Source organism: Lagenorhynchus albirostris, chromosome 13, assembly GCF_949774975.1.
Source record: "Lagenorhynchus albirostris chromosome 13, mLagAlb1.1, whole genome shotgun sequence".
NCBI lineage: Eukaryota > Metazoa > Chordata > Mammalia > Artiodactyla > Delphinidae > Lagenorhynchus > Lagenorhynchus albirostris.
The window spans coordinates 9,494,095-9,513,457 of NC_083107.1; the positions used below are offsets into that span (position 1 = coordinate 9,494,095).

At 48.0% G+C, this 19,363-nt stretch overlaps 1 protein-coding gene across 2 annotated transcripts in view; it reads left to right on the plus strand.

The window, feature by feature from the left end:
* The first annotated feature begins 40 nt into the window (after positions 1–40).
* STARD7 (StAR related lipid transfer domain containing 7) overlaps positions 41–19,363 on the plus strand; it is a 33,698-nt gene continuing 14,375 nt past the window's right edge. Inside the window, exons 1-2 of one of the 2 annotated variants that reach the window (XM_060169959.1) lie at positions 41–693; positions 2,661–2,786. In XM_060169959.1, the coding sequence (XP_060025942.1) occupies positions 2,761–2,786 (26 nt within the window). In that variant the 5' untranslated portion in view covers positions 41–693; positions 2,661–2,760. Of the gene's footprint in view, positions 694–2,660; positions 2,787–11,838; positions 12,619–19,363 lie in introns of those variants that run through there. The other variant, XM_060169958.1, reaches the window with a different exon arrangement.

Below are 19,363 nucleotides of genomic sequence, written 5' to 3' on the forward strand. Positions count from 1 at the left end.
AATTTTTAAAAAGTTAGAAGGGACTTGAGTGTGCCTGCTGCATGCAAGGCATCTGCACCTAAATGACCCTCCTAATCCTGACAACTTCCGCACCGAGGTCCCAAGGCTGGGAGCCATAGGTGCCTCCGCCCAAGTCCTTGATTTCAGACCCTGAGCTCTTCCCTCTGCACCCTGTGAGCTGCAGGAGAGAGCGTGGCTTCTGAACTCCAGCCCTTGTGCGGAGAGAAATAGACTTCTGCAGGGCCAGGACTTGCAGAAGAAGCTGCACTTCCTTTTGAAGCCACGGGAAATGACCACTGACTTCCAGGGAGAGGTGTGTGAGTGCAAACGGCTCCAGGAGTGTAACGTCAACGCCTCCAGCGGTTACCCACGTTCCCTTCGTCCATTCACACCTTCAGCCGACACGCCGGGCCCCAGTGTGCATCACAGTGAAAGAGCTCAGGGCTCCCCTAGAGGAGCAGCCCACTTGGGTTTCTGTTTTTATTCCCAGGAAGAATACGTGCTTTCTCGGGAGCTGGGAATGGGTTCGCTCTCTCATTTCATTTCATTTCAGACATTTACGAAAGGCGCCTTGTGTACAAAGCACCGTTTAGGCACCGTGAGAGAAATGTGATGACCTTCAGGGGCCCTGTCTCCAAAGGTTTCATATTCTTAGCCCGGGAGGTGGACTCGACCACGGAAAGGTAGAGCGAAGTAAGTGGTCTACTGGACAGCTGGGAAAAGTGCTGCACCCAACGGGGAGGCTGGTTCCTACCTCAGGGATTACGAGAGGCTTCCTGGATGAGGCAGCTTAGTGTAAGAAGGTGTTTGGAAGTGGGGTGGGGGGAATTCCTGCTGAGGGAAAGCAAGAACAGAAGCACACCTGGCGGCCAGGACGTGGTGAGAGAAGAGGCGAGAAAGGCAAGGGGGCCCCGTTTGAGGAACTAAAAGCAGTGGAAGGCCCTGGAGGGATTTTGAGAAGAGAAAGGAGGGTTTATTTGAATGACTGGTGACTGTGAAGGAGGGTCAGCCTGGTGTCCAGTGGAAGAGTCTGAGGGTGTGTGGAGTGGGGGATGGGTGGGAAGTAGGGTGGAGGCCCGGGCCCTGAAGAGCAGGCCCAGTTGGCCCCCAGCGCCTGGAGTCTCAGCCAGGTGACCGAGTAGGGAACCCAGGAGCCCCAGTTCCTGCTGACCCATCATGCGATGCGAGGCGGAGCCAGAGCCGCAGGCCTAGTGGGCCGCACGCATGAGAAGACTCGGGATGTGAAGGGCAGCAGGGGGAGAACCTTGGGGAACAGAGGAAGAGGTGGTTGTGTCTTGGGGGAGAGCAGTTTTCTCAAGATCACTAGAGAATCTTTTCAGCTGACATCTCGCCCACAGCTGTCCACGCTCTCAGCCACTAAATTAATGGGTCACAAAGCTCTGTCCCCACAGAGGACCTTCCGATCCAGCTGTCAGGAAGGCAGCCCCTTGAGACTGTAGGCTCAGCCTTGAGACAGGAAGGCTTCATGGAGATGGAGACACTTAACATGGGCCTTGAAGAATGGCTTTCCTGAGAGAACAATGTTGTCAGTGGAAAGGGATGGGCTTTAGGGAACACCGAGCTGCTGTTTTGAGCAGTGATGACACCCACTGGAGGGGCGTGATTAGGTGGGTGGACCCAGCCTATGTGGGTCTGGAATGTCAAAGTTATTGTCAGAACACAATTGCAAGATACGGAACTCGTAACACAGAGCCATCTTAATTAAATGGAATTAACTGGTTCCCATAACTGAAAAGGTGACTTGGCTAGATCTTGGGACTCAAACAATGACGTGAAGGCGTGATTTCTCTCCGTCTCTCGGCTCTGCTCCTTGGTCAGGCAGTCTCTCTCCAAAGGTGGTGAAGGTGGCCCCCGGCAGCCCCAGGCTGACACTAACCTCTCGTTTAAGGACCAGGATGGGTCTCTTCTGCCCAGCTGAGATCATGTCCCTTTCCCTAAACTGTGGCCAAGGACTTGGAGCTTCATCCTGTCACCGGGGACATGGATGGTCACACACGGGGTCTTGGATTCAGAGATGGTGTCACCAGTGTTGGTTGGGATGTGTGAGCGTGAGGGCGAGGCCTACACCAGTCAGAGATCCTTGCTGGCATGAGCCTATGAGGTGGAGATGGGATGCCTGTAATCTCCCCCTCAGCCCTCCTCACTGTGACAATGGACATGTGGCCACCAACCAGCTCTGCTCTCTTACAGAAGCTCCGTGTGTCCTATCTTTCTTGGAACAGGTCTGGGCCTTGAAATCAGGCTTGCCCACCTTCTGACAGGCAAACTGGGCCTTGATTACCCTGGCCCTGTCCTCAGGAATTGTGTCTTTTCCTTCTCTCTTACACTTGCCCCTTTCTTCCACCTCCATTCCCGGGCCCACCCAGCTTCTGACTTTCCCGTCTTTGTTCTTTTCTGCTTTGAGCTCAGTGCTTCTCTTGAGTGGTGCTTGGCACCCCTGAAGACACTGCCTGCAGGCATCCTGGCTGTTTGGGGGAACCACCCACCTAAACCCAGTCCCACCCCCCCCACCCCGCCATCTCCATCTGGAAGTCAGCCCAGTGGGACGGGGAGGGAGCAGGCCCCAGCGCATGAGCAGAAGGCAGCGGGGCTGATGCCACGTGCCAGCATTAGGGTACGTTTTTGCATTAATTCCTCAGAACTGAAATTTCTTCTGATCTTGGAGTGATGCCTTCTTCACCACATGTTCAGTAGCTAACATACGTCTCCCCCAACCTTGGACCTACGTACTTCAGAAAGATGTTGAGAATTTGGAGAGAGTCCAGGTAAGCATTCTACGTGGATGAAAGATGGGGAGAAAAGTAAACAGCTCTAGAGAAAAGGATGGAATAGCAATCTGAAACGTGTGAGGAGATAGTTACCAACAAGGTGTGACCTTTAAAAGGCACTGCTCTCTGGGACTCAGTTTCCTCATCTGTAAATGAGGGGCTGACCTGGATGACTTTAAAGTTCCTGCCATCCCTAATCTCCAACTACCTGAGAGGGGGATCCCACCCTCCAGATCCACTCTGAGGGATCAAGAAGGAATGACTTTGAATTTATTTTAAGTATTTAAAAAATATATATATTTATTTATTTGGCTGCATCGGGTCTTAGTTGCGCCACGCAGGATCTTTCATTGCGGCACACGGGCTCAGTAGCTGAGGTGCACGGGCTCTCTAGTTATGGCGCGCAGGCTTAGTTGCCCTGCGGCATGTGGGATCTTAGTTCCCCCGACCAGGGAGCGAACCCGCACGCCCTGTGTTGGAAGGCGGATTCTTAACCACTGGACCACCAGGGAAGCCCCTATTTTAAGCATTTAAAAAATAACTTCGTTTTGAAAAAAATTTGTACTTGCTAAAAAGTTGCAAGAATGGGACAATGAATTCCCATATACCTCTCAGCTAGATTTACCAACTGTTAACATTTTGTCACATTTATTTTTATTAAGATATAATTCACCTACCATGAAATGCACCCTTGTGAAGTATAATTCAGTGGATTTTAATATATTCACAAGATTGGGCAGCCATCACCACTAATTCCAGAACATTTTTCTCACCCCCCAGAGAACCCTGTGCCCCTCAGCAGTCACTCCCCATTCCTGTCCCTGCCCCAGCCCCTTACAGCCACTAATCTACCTTCTGTCTCAATTCATTTGCCTATTCTGGGCATTTCCTTTAAATGGACTACGTGGCATTTTGTATCTGGCTTCTATCACTTAGCAAGATGTTTTCAAGGCTCATCCACGTTGTAATACGTATCAGTCCTCCATTGATTTTTATGGCTAAAATTCCACAATAGGTATATACCACATCTTGTTTATCCATTCATCAGGTGATGGACACGTATGCTGTTTCTGCTTTTTGGCTATTGTGAATAATGCTGCCATGAACATTTCTTTTTTTTTTTGGCTGCACCGCATGACATGCGGGATCTTAGTTCCCAACCAGGGATTGAACCCGTGCCCCAGCAGTGGAAGCGCGGAGTCTTAACTACTGGACTGCCAGCGAAGTCCCAGCCATGAACATTTTTGTCTTTGTGTGAACATATGTTTTCAGTCCTCCTGGGTATATGTGTAAGAGAGGAATTGCTGGGTCATGGTGACTCTAATTTTTTTTTTTTTTTTTTTTTTTTTTTTTCCGGTAAGCGGGCCTTTCACTGTTGTGGCCTCTCCAGTTGCAGAGCACAGTCATCCAGACGCGCAGGCTCAGCGGCCATGGCTCACGGGCCCAGCCGCTCCGCGGCATATGGGATCTTCCCAGACCGGGGCACGAACCCGCGTCCCCTGCGTCGGCAGGCGGAATCCCAACCACTGCGCCACCAGGGAAGCCCGGTGACTCTAATTTTATGTTCCTATCAGCAATGTACGAGGTTTCCAATTTCTCCATTTTCTCGCCAACACTTGTTTTCCTTCTTTATGTTGAAACCTCTTTTCTGATCTTACCTAAGTTGAAAAATGACTAAAAACACAAATTGGTCATGCAAGAAAGGAATTTACTGGCTTAGGACCAGAAAAGTCAAGTAATGCAGTGAATTCAGGAGCTCCACAGGTGCCCCCTGACCACTTCACTCTTTCAGCTCCACTCCTGGAAGCTGGCTCCGTTTCCCAGCCAGGCTCTTCCCTAATGGTGATACAGGGGCTACTTAGCTTCAGGCCTTCCTCAGAGCACTAATTTCAACTGAAAACAGAGCAAGCTCTCTTTCCCTGAAGTTTACAAATGTCCCAGGGTTCACTCTGATTTGACCAACTTGGGACTGACCTTGTTCCTGAATGAGTCCCTGCGGTTACGGGGACCGGATGCCCTGACCGGCTTGGTCTAGGGTCATTGTCAACCACCCCCAGGCTGGGAATAGAATCACTCGGATGAGAGGAGGGAGTGGGCATGGGAGGTGTGGTTCCATGAAAAGGAAATCAAAGTACTTTCACTAAAAGAAGGGAAAACGGAGGCTGAGCAGCTGAGACAGTGTTTCCCAGAAACGGAGAGGATGCCGGGCTTGTGAAGCTTTCCCCTCCCCCGCAGGGTCGGGGCTCCCCTCGCTGGCGCCCCTGACAGAGCCTTGTCTAACACCCCCATTAGCACACTCATGACATGGCCTCCTCATTGTTTGTTTCCAGGTCTGTCTCCTCAAGTTACTCCCTTCTTTCTTCTCTGTCTCAGCTGATCTCCAGTGTCTTCTCTTCGATCTTCTCAGCTGGGAGGGGAAGGAAATAAGATAGTTACCCAAATAATGGAAGGTCACTCTAGAGATACGCCAAGAAGTGCAATGGGAATTCAGAGAAGGGCAAGATTGAAGGGGTCAGGAAAGCTGTTCTAAGGTCTCTTTAAGGGTCTGAGAAATAAAGGAGTTGCCACGAAGGCCAAAACATCCCCTTGATTATTGGTAGAGAGGCTGGGTTGGTGGACATAGTTTTAGGTCTGTTCGCTAAGTGGGCTGCTAATACAAATCCCATAGTGACGCCGATTAACCCACCCAGTCGTGGCAACGTGAGACCAGAGAAGGCCTCCCCTGACCCTTGACCCCTGTGGAGGTAGAGCCCACCTCGGCAAGAACAGTGGGATTCTGTACCCTGCAGGCAGCTCAGTCCCAAGAGGACTGAGGAGTGGAGGGGTGGTGCTGGCCTATGCGTGACCAGTCCCCGCACACCGCCACCAGAATGGTCACCTTTTACTTCCCTTGAGACAAAGTAAATAAAGGGGTATAGAGAGGACAGGAGTATTACACCTAGTGGAATTCCTTGCACGTGGAAGGAAACGGGTAAGGTTTCCAAAGGTGGAAATGGCCTTATGGAAGGTGGCATTTAAGATGGGTCTACCTGGGTCCCAAGCCGAAGGGACTGGAGAGGCTTCAGGCCAACACTCTTAGGTGCAGCTTCTAGTTGCCCCTTTGTCTCATGGCCCTAATGACTGCCCTCACGCTTGCCTCCTGGCTGGGCTGCTCTAGTGCAGCACCTCTAGACCCTGGTACTTGGGTCTTGACTTGCTGGTACATGGTTGTGTGTCTCTGTACCCAAAGATCCTATCCCAGTCCTACACTGCAGTGAGTGGTCCATTGCCAGGTGCACAGCCCCTGCTGCTGGGCTTCTTCCCACTGTGAACTGGGCCAGGCTGAAGATGAGAGTAACCTGAGCCGAGTCAGAAAAGCACTGACTGCAGGGAAGGAAGGAAGCAATAGGAGTCATGTACCACTTCACCCTGTGGGCTCCGGGCCCTCCACTGTCCAGTTGGGAAAACAGGTGCAATTCTTGCCTACATGAGGCAGGGAAGCCTTGCTCCAGAAGTGGGGTTGGTGGAGGCTGCCGGAACACGATTCTCACCCGGGATTTTGATCTAGTTCTGGGAAGAGTTGATCTGAGGTGTCTTAGGTCTTGCCGTAACACATACAGCCACATCCGTGAGGACAAAAACAGATGCTTCCATGAATTGTTTTTAGGTTAGGATGTAGGAGGAAATTGCCTGCTATGAAGAGGTTTCACATACTCGTGAATAAGTGGATGACTATGGTAAACACTTGCCATTCTGAATAATAGATGGATAGAGCTTTGGGTTTACACACCCTTGTGAAGGGACGAGAAGGCAATTACTGCTATCTTTTGTCCTGACAGTTGGAGCCCAGGGGTCGTGTCAGACTCAAGCAAATTACTTTCCAAGTTTTGGGAAAAAGGGACTAAGGCATAGGCATCAAAGCTGACCCTAATTCACTTACAATGGGTCCATTTAACCCTCTGGGGAATGCCTGTCCTCAGGTGTAATGCCTGAGAAATGGTTTCTATACATGCCATCCCTAAGCCAATAAAGAGGTGCTTCGTATCTCTCTGCCAGATTCCGAAACTGGGAGAGATGATGTCCAGTTCAGGACCTGGAACCTGCAGGCCCTAAGGAAGGGCAGAATAGAGGGCAAGGGCATGTGCTAAGGGGCACCAGAGAAGGACAGCTGGAGGTGGGAGTGTGCAGTGCCCCTAGCACTTTCCAGGCAGAGAGCGGGCCCGTGACCTAACTCCCAGTACCAGCTCTGTGGGCAGGCATACTCTATTGAGCTCGATGACAGAGACTGCTTCAGGCTGGGTTCCCTGGGCAGCAGACTTGGCCATGGAGATGAGCATGTGGTATTGGGGGTGCTCTCAGGTTCGACACCTATGGAGGAAGGGAAGGAAGCAGGCTTGGTCAGATGGAGAAGGTGAGGTGCCAAGTAGTCTGGACAAAGGCCTCAGCTGACCCCACAGAGAGTTCTGCAACTGGGACGGCCTTCTGACTTGGCCTGAGTTGGGGTGAGGGGACCAGGCCTTTACACCACAGCTTCAGCTGGTCATTGGATGCATGCTGTCCCCAGAGAGGAGGCTGTGGCTTTGGGTGAGGAAACTCAATTCCTGAAGAGGGCTGATAACTGAGGGCTGTCTTCCAGCAATACTCCCAGAAGCAAGGGGCAGAAGCCCTTCTGTCATGAAGGTCCACCTGGGTTGCATATCCTGGTGTGTGCTACTCCTTATGCCACTCAGATCCACTTCTTTGTATAAGTTCTGGGAGCAACTCTGCTTTTTCTGGGGGGAAACTGATGGTTAATGGGATGAACCATAGCCTCCACCACTGCAGCTGGTCTTGAGGCCCCAACTGATACTCATCACCTCCCTCCTCTACTATCGGTTTCGATTCTTCTCACCCGCAGGAAGCACCTCTGCAGAGTCCCTGGTCACCACGGCCCTTTTAGGTCATGGCTGCTGCACTCGGTCTATTTACCATCGAAAGCGAGCAAGGGTGTAACAGAGAGACACCCAGCTGGATCGTCTGCTTGCCACACATCTTCCTTTTTGCTCCCGTTGTGAAACTGCAGCCTGGCTCTTCCTGAGGATCAGGGTCAGTTGTTGCTGCCAGGATGGTGACTCCTGCTTGCCTCCTGGTCCCTTGGCTCAAGAGTGCCTGGTGGCAACTGTGAATGAGTCCAATGGGACTTACGCTGCATCTCCGGATGGAAATATTTCCTCTTTGGGAACCAGGACCTCAAAACCCTCAAAGCTCAGAGTTGTGGTGATGTAAATACCCCAATGGGATCACTGGGATTAATGGTAAATGGAGCCACTCCTACTTCCACCCCTTGGTTCCGGGACCTATTTATTCTTCCTATTGGGACATAGCACCATACTGATTTTTTTCTTAAAGATTTTTTTGATGTGGACCATTTAAAAAATCTTCATTGAATTTGTTACAATATTGCTTCTGTTTTATGTTTTGGTTTCTTTTTTTTTTTTGGCCATGAGGCATGTGAGATCTCAGCTCCCCGACCAGGGGTCAAACCCGCACCCACTGCATTGGAAGGTGAAGTCTTAACCCCTGGACTGTCAGGGAAGTCTCTTGGTTGTTGATAGAGTATGAACCGTGTTCTGGAGAGGATGCCCATCCTTAGTTGGTAGCATCTCTGTGCTGGCACCTCAGCTGTGCCTTCACAGGCTACTCCTTCTCTCTGTTCAGGCTGGCATCTTTTGGATGGTGCAGAATGTGGTAGGGCCAGTGGATTCCATGGTCATGTGCCACTGTCACACCTCCTTTGATGTGCAATGGGCCCTTTGGTCTGATTCGATGTTATGTGGGACCCTGTGTCAGTGTGTCAGACACTCAGTAAACACTCAAGATAGTGGTGCTGACTGAGGCCCGGCAGGCAAAAAAGGCAAACCGTACCCGGAACGCAGCGACTCCAATCAAAAGAAGTTGCTGCCGTTTCCAGGATGGAAGGTATCCAATGCAGTCAACTTGTCGTCGAGTGGCTGGCTGTTGTCTATGGGCATACTGCCATTTTGGGGGCTCAGCACTGGTTTCATTGCTGGCAGACTGGACATTCAGCAGTGGCAGTAGCTACGTCACCCTTTGCGAAGGGGGGCCCATGCTCTTGGGTCCATGTGTTGTTCTCATCCCTGCCACCGTGGCTACTCCATTCATTGCTAGTACTGAGGTGGCTCATAGCATCTGGCTGATATCAATTGGTGAGTCATTCTTCCTACTTGGTTGTTTAGTACCTCTTTCACGGTAGGTGCTCTCTGGTGGGCACCTGCACACTCCTTTGCCCAAACACATAATCCATCCACATCCCTCCATCCCAGACCTCTGTGTCCTTCATCTTCTTTCTCCTCCCAGGCTCCTGAGCCACCAGCCAAGCCATCTGCTAGTGCCCTGAGTCCATATATACTCCAACCTTGCCTACATTTCTGTTCACACAAAGCCTGAGAGGATTTATTCATTGGGAGAATTTCCCTTGCCATTGTCTTTCAAGATCACCCTAGGGTGGGGCTCTAGTGCAGCCGCAGTTCATTTTCAGCTTGCACCCACACACCACTTTGACCTATGAGCAAATCAAGCTTTGCTTTTTTTCCTCCTTTGTCAGCTGGTCATAAAGGGACCCAATCTCCTATGCAGCCATAGGTGTGAGCTGAGGGAGAGGCATCAGTGCATAAATGCTAGGTGACATGGATGTCTAGGCCATCTGCTTGTGTGGCTTACTGTGCCCCTGGCCCTGCTCATCCCAATTCTGGATGTACCACTTCTTACTATAGATTATTGTTGGGCCTACTCAACTTTATGTTTTGGTGGGTCTAATAGGCAGAACCCAACTTATATAAGACAAGCCCATGATGAAGAATTTTGGATCAACTCAAAAATATACAGAGAATAAAGTTTTTCAACATTGTTCTGGGGTTACACAAACAAAACAAAGTTTGTTGATAATGGATTGGAAGAGAAGTTAGGCTAGAGTGTACTGTTAGGGTGTGAACAACCAAGTGGTAGAGAGAATGGTGTAGAAGAAATGGATTTTGAAAATTCTAAAGCGGAATTTATAGGTAGGTACAGAAATGGAGACAGCAAGCATGTTTATGTCATCTTTTGAAAAAACTATAGCTGTAAAAGGAACGATAAGGGGGTGGTAACTGGAAAGAGGAAGAGTTAAAGGCCTCTTTTCTTCCCAAAGCTTTTTTGAGGATGAACTTGATGTGTTTATGTACTGAGGGGAAAGAAGCAATGGAGATGCGGAAAAATGGGGGGATTAGAGGGGCTCAGCTGGAGTACCTGAGAATTCATTTTGGTAAACAGAACAAAACAAAAACAGAAAACAAAAAAGGAACAAGCAGAAGTGCTAAGCTCCTTTAAATCAAAGGAAGCAGGACTGTAGGAAAATTCAACTTTTCCCCTGTGTTGGCTGCACCCCGCAGGCCTACAAGGCCTGTGCTTGCCAAGCTTCAAGACCCAAGAAAGAGCCTGGAGTCAGCAAGAGACATCAATGGTTTAATGGATGGGGGGAACTTACACGTCTGAAGCAAGGTCCTGGAGCGACATCCCACCATGTGCGGCGCATATGGGCAGGACATGGTGGCAGTCTTTGCTCCCAAGGGGAAGGGGAGATTTCCAGTTATAGGGGAAATGACATCAGGTTGGCTCATTAGTTACCAGGGAAACCAGCAGAGGGGCACGCCCCTCACTATCCTTTTGAAAAGCTATCATTAGCTGGGGCCTGGGGCAAGTAAGTAGGACGGTCAATCAAGTCAGTAGGGTGTAGGTGAAGCAAGCACTGGTTGGGCAGGGGATGTACAGAGAGCAAGAGGAGTGGCCTTACCATACACCCTCACACCCCGTTCCGGCCATCCTACCATCATTGAGAAAAGCATCAAATACTATTTTCTGTTATATACATTTCTCCTTATTTCAAGGGAAAATAAACATCAATACCAATCCCAGAGTAAAATCAGACAGTCTGGAGAGATCTACATTTCAGTTCCCAGTAAAGCATTTTTTTGGAAACATCTTTTATTAAGAACATATAAAATTGCTCAAACAGGTACATTAAGAGTAAAGTTTCTAAACGCACTGCCGTGGGATGAGCACAGGCTCTCACGTGAAGACTTCCTTTTACAGTATTTTGTCTGTCTGTCAATAAGGCACTTAGTGTAAGTTTAAAAAGAGTAAGGAAACAAATTTCGCGTAAGGTCTTCCTAGTGGACCTCCAGGCATTTCATTTTAATGAGGTTGGGCACAGAATAGTAAGTTAATGCCCTTCAAGATCATTTAGCTAGGTTGTTCATGGGTGGTGCAAAGTAGGTTTTAGGAAACCTGTTTACCTTCTCAAGCTGCCACCTTTGGGTCAAAGAGAGAAGGACAGCTACTACACGACCAGGGGCATCTGCCCCAGGCAACTCCATTCTGCTGTCCCTTTAACCAAAGGGCTACCGCATTTCCAGACTGCGACGGGTCACCTGCCCACGTAGCTCTCTGGAAAGTGTCCTGGGCTCTAAGGATGCCACACCGGCCCACTCTCGCGTCGAGGCTGCACAGAGACAGGCCGAGTGCTCAGGCTCCGAGCCTCGGAGGTGGTCTCGGCGCGCCGGGCGCTTGCGGGAAAGCCAGCGGGGAAGCCGAGGAAGGTTTTTGAGGGCAGCGGCCGCCAGGCCTCGGCAGGGTCTCCACTCACCAAAGGCGTCTACACTGTCCCGCCTCCGACTCCCCAAACTGGATACTCCCAGCGTCCCGCAGACGCAGTGCCGAGACCCCATCCCACCCTAGTCTCAAATCAGTGAACCAGACGACGGTCGCAGGCCTCTCAGAACAACTGAGCGAGCACCGCGCAGAGGTCTAACAGGCACCTGGCCGTGCCCCCTCACAGGGCAGGGTCGGGGGGGCCGGAAGATGGCGGCGTCGGCTGGGTCCACCGACCAACCTCCCAGGCGCCCTTGACTAGCTCTGGCCGCCGCGCCACCTACCTTGCTAGCTACAGGTCCCGGCGCGCCGCGCGAAGGGGCGGTGACGGGCACTTGGCACCGCCAATCAGCACCGGGAGTCCGGGCCGCGCCCAATCAGGGCCGGGCGGCAGAGACCGGAATAGGTTGCAAGCTGGCAGCGCATGTGGCGGGCGCCGAACGCTGGGGAGCTCGCCGCCAGCCTCGCAGCTTCCCGCGCGCTCTGTACCAAGGCCCCTGGCGCCGGCCTGAGGACGCCGAGGAGGCAGGGACCCGACAGGGCTGTCCGGCCGGAACCGCGTAGCACCTCCTGCAGCGGTCGCGGGCTCGCCCTCCGCGGCCGGTGCCATGGCCGACTCTCTCCCCTAAAGGAGACTTCCTCAGCGGTTGCTGCCGAGAGATGAAGAACCTGTTAGAGCGTCAGACGACTTCGGGGCCGGCCAACTAGGGGGGCTCGGCAGGAGGTCGCCTGCGCCCTCCCGGGCTCGTTCCTTTCACCCCTTGAGCGAGGCCTCGCTCGCGTCCGGGCACGCGGCCGGGTTCAGAGAGCACCTGGGCCCGGCGGGGCGTGCGGGCAGCATGTTTCCCCGGAGGCCGCCGGTCGGCCTGGCTGCCTGGCTGCTGGTGGGCGCGGCGGCGACCGGGCGCGCGGGGGCGCGGGGCGGGGGCCTGCTCGCCCTGCTGGCCAATCAGTGCCGCTTCGTGACGGGCCTGCGCGTGCGGCGGGCGCAGCAGATCGCGCAGCTCTACGGCCGCCTCTACTCGGAGAGCTCGCGTCGCATCCTCCTTGGTCGCCTCTGGCGCCGGCTGCGCGGACGCCCAGGCCATGCCTCTGCCTTGATGGCGGCGCTCGCCGGCGTGTTCGCGTGGGACGAAGAGAGGATCCAGGAGGAGGAGTTGCAGAGGTGGGCTCGGCGGCGAGGTCGCGCCTGTTCCCTGGGGTGGAGGCGGTGGGGTGGGGAGGTGGGAACGTTGAACCCTGGGGCCTGCCTTGGCGGTGTCTCCCGTTGACCCGGTGGCACTGGAAGTGACGATGCAAGTAGCTTGATCCTGTCGTAGCAAAGCACGTTTCTTCATTGCCTCTGTGTGTTAACTTGATTTGTCGAGTTAGAAATAAATGCAAGTGTAGGTTAGTGGAGGAGGGAGACTTTGGGGCGCATGCCACTAAAGAAGTAGCATTGTGGAAAATGGGTATTGAAGTAGGCCATCGTTCACGTAATCTTTAACATATCCAGAAAGGTGCAAGTTCCAGACAAGTTTTAAACTTGACCTGAGGGTATACTTGTGCAATTTACAAAATCACTTCATTCCGAATGGGATTTCGTTTGAAATGCCAAGAGAGCTCTTGTCATTGTGACTCATGGCAGAATTAGGAGGCTGGAAGCGATTTTGCCCTCTTGGGACAAACCAGTAGCCCAGACATTTTAACCTGGAAGAATTAGGTCAGTTTTTTGCTACTTCCACTAGAGCTCTGGAAGTACTGTTTTATTAGGCTCTGAAATCACGCTGTCATCATCAAAAACCTCTGTGTGAAAAAAGTGCAGTACCATTGACTGAATTTGTTAACCTGTGGTTCTAAACTGAGCCCTTACAGTTGTCACGTAGTATCATGGGAAACCTTGATTTAGGTCTTGCTTTACGTTGTCGCTGTATTTTCTTTTTAACAGATATTCTTAAATTGTGTTCTCTCTCCACACACGTACTCTGCTTCCTAAACTCTGAAACTGATTGCAAGAACCTAGGATAGTCCCCTACACCAGATAAATTCCACACAAGTCTATTTGTTCTATTTCTTCTTTTATTCCACATTTTTGGTTAGGTTAAAAATGGAAGTTTTTCAGTAAAGTTACCACAATGACATGTATGGAAGTGTAGCACCCAGATGCCAGGCAGCTATTAGTGTAACATTGTGCGTTGTGAGTAAATGCAAGTGTATCTTAAGAGCTGGTAATACTTTTCCTAGCAGGAAAGATGACTATTTTACAAATGCAATTTAAAATCATAACCACAAACAACCTTACTCACAAAAAAATTAAGATATCAAAGCATGATAGGTAGTTTGCCTAGTTTCTGTTAGTGTTCTTTTGCTACTTGTCCATTTGTTCTAATGGTGTTCTCAGGTGTGAGAAATAAAAGAATGTACGGGAAGGAAACTTTTAAATTGAGAAATTACCAGTTAACTATTTGACTTTTCATTCTGTTTTTGACGATGAAATACCCATGTTCCACAGTGGTGAAGTTTGACGGGAATATTCCCAGTTGGATCTGTTTGGGGAAGAGGAGAAAGACCAGGAAAGGGCCCCTGGGTGCCAAAGACAGGGAAGATGTTTTGGGGGTGGGAGTTGAATAGCGTTGGGGCCTAGGTGATAGATGTCGTTCTTCGTCTTTCTCCATGTATTTTTGTCAACCATATGTCCTAGAGCCTCTGTTTAGTAGGTCTCCCATTTGCAGGAGCTAGAGGGGAAAAAACAATAGGAGATAGATGTGGTAAACACTTGAGTCCGTGGTCATTACCCACTGTAGCGGAAAGAAATCAGACAGTTGAAGCACTTGGTTCTAATCCAACTCCTAAAGAGGTAAGCTGCGATAACCCATTTGGGAATTTCAGGAGCTTAGAGGAAGGCCAGTAAGAACACTTAAGGTGCCCTTTTTGACCCTCTGCAGAGTTGTTCCAGTAAAGGCCCTCATTTAACACCACATGTCCAGTTCATACTTGAATTCAGTCATGTACTTAAAATTCGATCAAGTCCATTCTGAGGATTTTTTTAAATGTTATTTTGATAGGGAGGCAAATAATATGCTGTCAGCTGTATCTTGCTTGTACAGTGACTTCATAAGTCTGTTCTCATAGCTTGTCATGTTTATATTTTATTTTTAACTAATTTATTTATTTTGCGGGGGGTCACCGTGCGCAGCTTGCTGGATCTCAGTTTTGGATCTCAGTTTTCTGACCAGGGATCGAACCCATGCCCTCGGCAGTGAAAGCATGGAGTCCTAGTCACTGGACCGCCAGGGAATTCCTAGTGTTTTATTGAATAAGGTATTCTGGGTATAGGTTAACTTTTTTTGGCTTGGTGTTTTAAGTATTCTGTTTGCTTTAAAGGATGCTGAGGTTGACATAGCTAGCTTAGAGGATGTTAGTTTTTGTTTGTTCTAGTGAGATGATTTTGGGTAGTTTCCATAATGGAGCACAGTTGAGTGTGCCGCGGGACATGTGCATTTCTTTCATTGTTAACGGAAGAAGAGCGTGATTGTCCCATGGCCCCTAAATCACAGCCTTTGGCTCTTCTGTGCTGCTTCTGTACCAACTTGTCCTGGTACAGACTAATTCAGACATTGCTGTCTTGGTCAAACAGTGATGGGGTGTGAGGATGTCTCTTTGAATGTGTGCCTTGAAGTGGTGTGTGTTTTTTCTTATGTTAGTAGAGTTTCTGTTCAGAAGGACAAAGAAAAACCCTTGCTTTCTATTCTCTCGTGCTTAAGAACATCTTAACAAATAGGAACTCATTAATCGAGAATCAGCAAGAAAATTAGAGAAAAGAAGTAACTTGTACAAAGTGACTGACTCACTGATAGGCCAGGTGTAGAGATCAGGTCTTTTAATGCTTAGTGTTATTACCTGATAGGCTTTAATTAAATGATCAGACAAAATATAACTTTTAATCATTATTTTTGGTGCTAGCTGGCATTCTGTGAGCTCAGGTCAAATCTTATGGAAAAATACAGTAGTAAGTTTTTTAAAATAAATAAATAAATTATTTATTTATTTATTTTTGGCTGCGTTGGGTCTTCGTTGCTGCGCGCCGTCTTTCTAGTTGTGGCGAGCGGGGGCTACTCTTCCTTGTGGTGTGCAGCCTTCTCATTGCGGTGGCTTCTCTTATTGTGGAGCACGGGCTCTAGGCACGTGGGATTCAGTAGTTGTGGCACGTGGGCTCAGTAGTGGTGGCGCGCAGGCTCAGTAGTTGTGGTGCATGGGCTTAGTTGCTCCGTGGCATGTGGGATCTTCCCGGACCAGGACTTGAACCTGTGTCCCCTGCATTGGCAGGCAGATTCTTAACCACTGTGCCACCAGGGAAGTCCCAGTAGTTAAGTTTTTATTGATTTGGGACATTAAGAAAAATTACAGGAACCAAAAGGAGAAGGAAGTTAAGAAATACGAGAGCCTAGGGGAAAATGTTCTATTAATCTCCCTCCCCTTTTTTAAAAAAGTTACTGTTCATTGCTCTAGAAATTTGAGTAAATAAGTGCCAGTAAAGTTTCATAAAGAAAATTAGCCATTTTCCCATTTTGGTCTTTTAACTTTTCAATGTGCTGTTAATTAGATAAATCAACAAAAAGTCCTTTTGGCTTAAAGGAATTTTTTTTTTTTGCGCCACTGTCACTTAAGGATGTTTTTACTGTTACACCTTCTTAGATAATCAGAACTACGCTCAGAATTGCAATGAACTAATTGATGTCTTTTAGGTAAGTCCCATGACAGTTGTACTTAAAGGTCTCTAACTTTGACAATAATTGGGAATTTGAGAGGGGATCATTGAAACAAGGCAGCCTCTTACTGAAGTTACCGATTACAGGAATGGCTTCATTTGAGTCATTTTAGGAGCCTTTTATCAAGCTCTCCACTTAGGGCAGGACCCCCTATAGATGAGCCAAATATGATTATGCTTATATTTCTGTTTTCATGGTTTTATGCCCTCAATTTCCATGGCTCTCAGTCCAGTCTTTCTCAAATGTTGAAATGATTTTAGTTTTGAAGAAAGGAAAGCATTGACTTTCTTTCTTTGATCCTCTTACTAATCTGCTGGTTCTGTTACTATCTTGGGAATAATCTTTTTTGTCCTTCTTTTCTCCCTTCTTATTACTTAAGTCTCTTAGATACCAAGGTTTAGACACCCATCCCTTCCAAATAAGGTTTGGCACAGCAGGCTAAGGAGATACCACGGTGAGAGGTTTCTCCTTCCTCTACATATATGATAGTGATTGTGCACCTGTGTGCTAATGATGTCTGTCATGTCAACAATTAGAAGTTGAGACCCTTCCGAGATTCTCGAACCTGAGACATAACGATCATTTCCATGATGCAGTCTTACTCTAGCATTCATGTTGTGCTGTTCAAAGAATGAGTGTCATACCTTCACAAGACATTGCTGTCCTCCCTAGGGACTTAGTCTCATGTTTAATCAAGGCCACCTAGTGACCTTTAATCCTATAGGAGAGGCTGATTAAGCAGTGAGTCAGAAGCTCTGTACCACCTTGAGTCTTAGAAGGCCGTTAAAAATACTGCCTGTAGTCATATAGTTTAATTTTCTTAAAACCATATTACTATATAATTTTATGGGCCGCTGATGTGTTTTTCATAAGACGTACGACGTTCCTGCCCCTCTTCATTATGTGATAAGGATATTCAAAAGTCCAGCTTAATTTTTATTGAAGGGTGCTTTACTAGTCCTCAAAAGTGCCATGATTGGTTCCACATGATGCCTGCATTGTTGTTCTTGGAGCAAAGCTGTGACTTTACTTTCTCCTCTGCAAGATCTTATTGCCTACTCTAAATTTCCTTCCCTATTTCTATATGGTTTTTGCAATGGTAGCAGTCAATCTTGTTCTGTAACGTTAATTCAAATTGAAACTTAAAAAAAAAATGGTTAAACATTTTTCATCAGAACATCAGTATAAATTGTACTGGCTATGGTTATTGGTTGAAAACAAAGAAACTGATATTGGTTAACTTAAGCCAAAAAGGTGTTAGGTCATTCAGAGCGTTGACAAGAAGGCCAGAGTACAGGTTGGCCAAGAGAACAGCCAAGGCCTGCTACTGGTACAGGAATGCTCTTCTTTGGGCAGTGTTGCTGGTATTGTTTCCCGTAGATCTGTTGCACTGCTGGATTCTCAACTGCCTCAAGATCACTGAGAAAAATCTAAAAGGTCCTGTGCCTTGTATTATTTCCTCAAGATTCAAAGCCTCTACCAGAAGTCTCTGATTCACCTCACTTTAATTAGGAGTCATGTGCTAACTGCTAGGGGTTGAGATGGGGGCTGCATCTCACCTATTTGGGGATTCTCTTCAAGTAGGAAAAGATTCCAGGCAGTGAAAACAGCAAATGTCCCTGTATATAAATATTTTCATTTAATTCCAAAGTTTAAAATTCAGAGAATTGGAATTTTAGAGCTAATAGAAACCTTCGAGAAATAATGTCCTCACCTTACAGGTGGAACAAGGGAGGCTTTGCAGGTAAAATGACTTGCGTAAGATCACACCGCTAGTTGGCAGAGGCAGGACTAGAACACAGATCTCTACACTCACCATTGCTTTGGATTGCTCTAAACTTTTAATCTTGGGTTACCAGTATAACTTTGAATTTTTGGCTTTTAAAGCAATGTGTTAATGTAATCTTTTAATAAGAATTTGAATTATTAAGGCCTACTTCCATATTTATTTACTCAGTTTATACTGTGAACATTTGTTGAGCATGTAATGTTTACCAGGTACTTGCTAGGAGCTGGACATAAAAATATGAAAAAGACTGATTCTGGGCCTTTAGGGAATTCATAGTTTAGTAAGGGTGGCAGATATAAAGATAGATTAATTATAATATTGTGTGATATGTTTCTGTAGAGGAATAAAAGTAAATGTATATGGTTAACTGCCTGGGAGTTAACCTTGACCCTTGTGGGGTTTTTGAGGGTTAAAAAGGCATGAAAGGGCCTTTCAGACAGAATGTATCAGTAGGTGGTGTCTTCAGTCTTGAATTGCAGAAGTGACATAGTCAGCCAGCAATCTTGCTTTCCTAACTGCTGTTTAAAGGTTAAGGGGAGGGGCTTCCCTGGAGGCGCAGTGTTAAGAATCCGCCTGCCAGTGCAGGGGACACGGGTTTGAGTCCTGGTTGGGGAGGATCCCACATGCTGCAGAGTAACTAAGCCCGTGTGCCACAACTACTGAGGCTGCTCTCCACAACTACTGAAGCCCGTGCACCTAGAGCCTGTGCTCTGCAACAAGAGAAGCCACCGCAATGAGAAGCCCACGCACCGCAACAAAGAGTAGCCCCCACTCACCGCAACTAGAGAAAGCCCACGCACAGCAACAAAGACCCAACGCAGCCAAAAAAAAAAAAAAAGGTTAAAGGGAAAACAAACCATGTTTTTTTGTTTTTTAAAAACATTTTTATTGGAGTATAGTTGATTTACAATGTTGTGTTAGTTTCTGCTGCACAGCAAAGTGGATCAGTTATACCTATACCTATATCCACTCTTTTAGATTCTTTTCCCATATAAGTCATTAGAGTATTGAGTAGAGTTCCCTGTGTTATACAGTAGGTTCTTATTAGTTATCTATTTTATATATAGTAGTGTGTATATGTCATTCCCAGTCTCCCAATTTATCCCTCCCCCCCCTTACCCCCTTGGCAACCATAAGTTTGTTTTTTACATCTGTGACTATTTCTGTCTTGTAAATAAGTTCACTTGTACCATTTTTTTAGATTCCACATATAAGCGATATCATATTTATGTGTGTCTGACTTACTTCACTCAATATGACAATCTCTAGGTCCATCCATGTTGCTGCAGATGGCATTATTTCATCCTTTTTTATGGCTAAGTAATATTCCATCATATATACATACCACATCTCTTTTGAATTTTATTTATTTT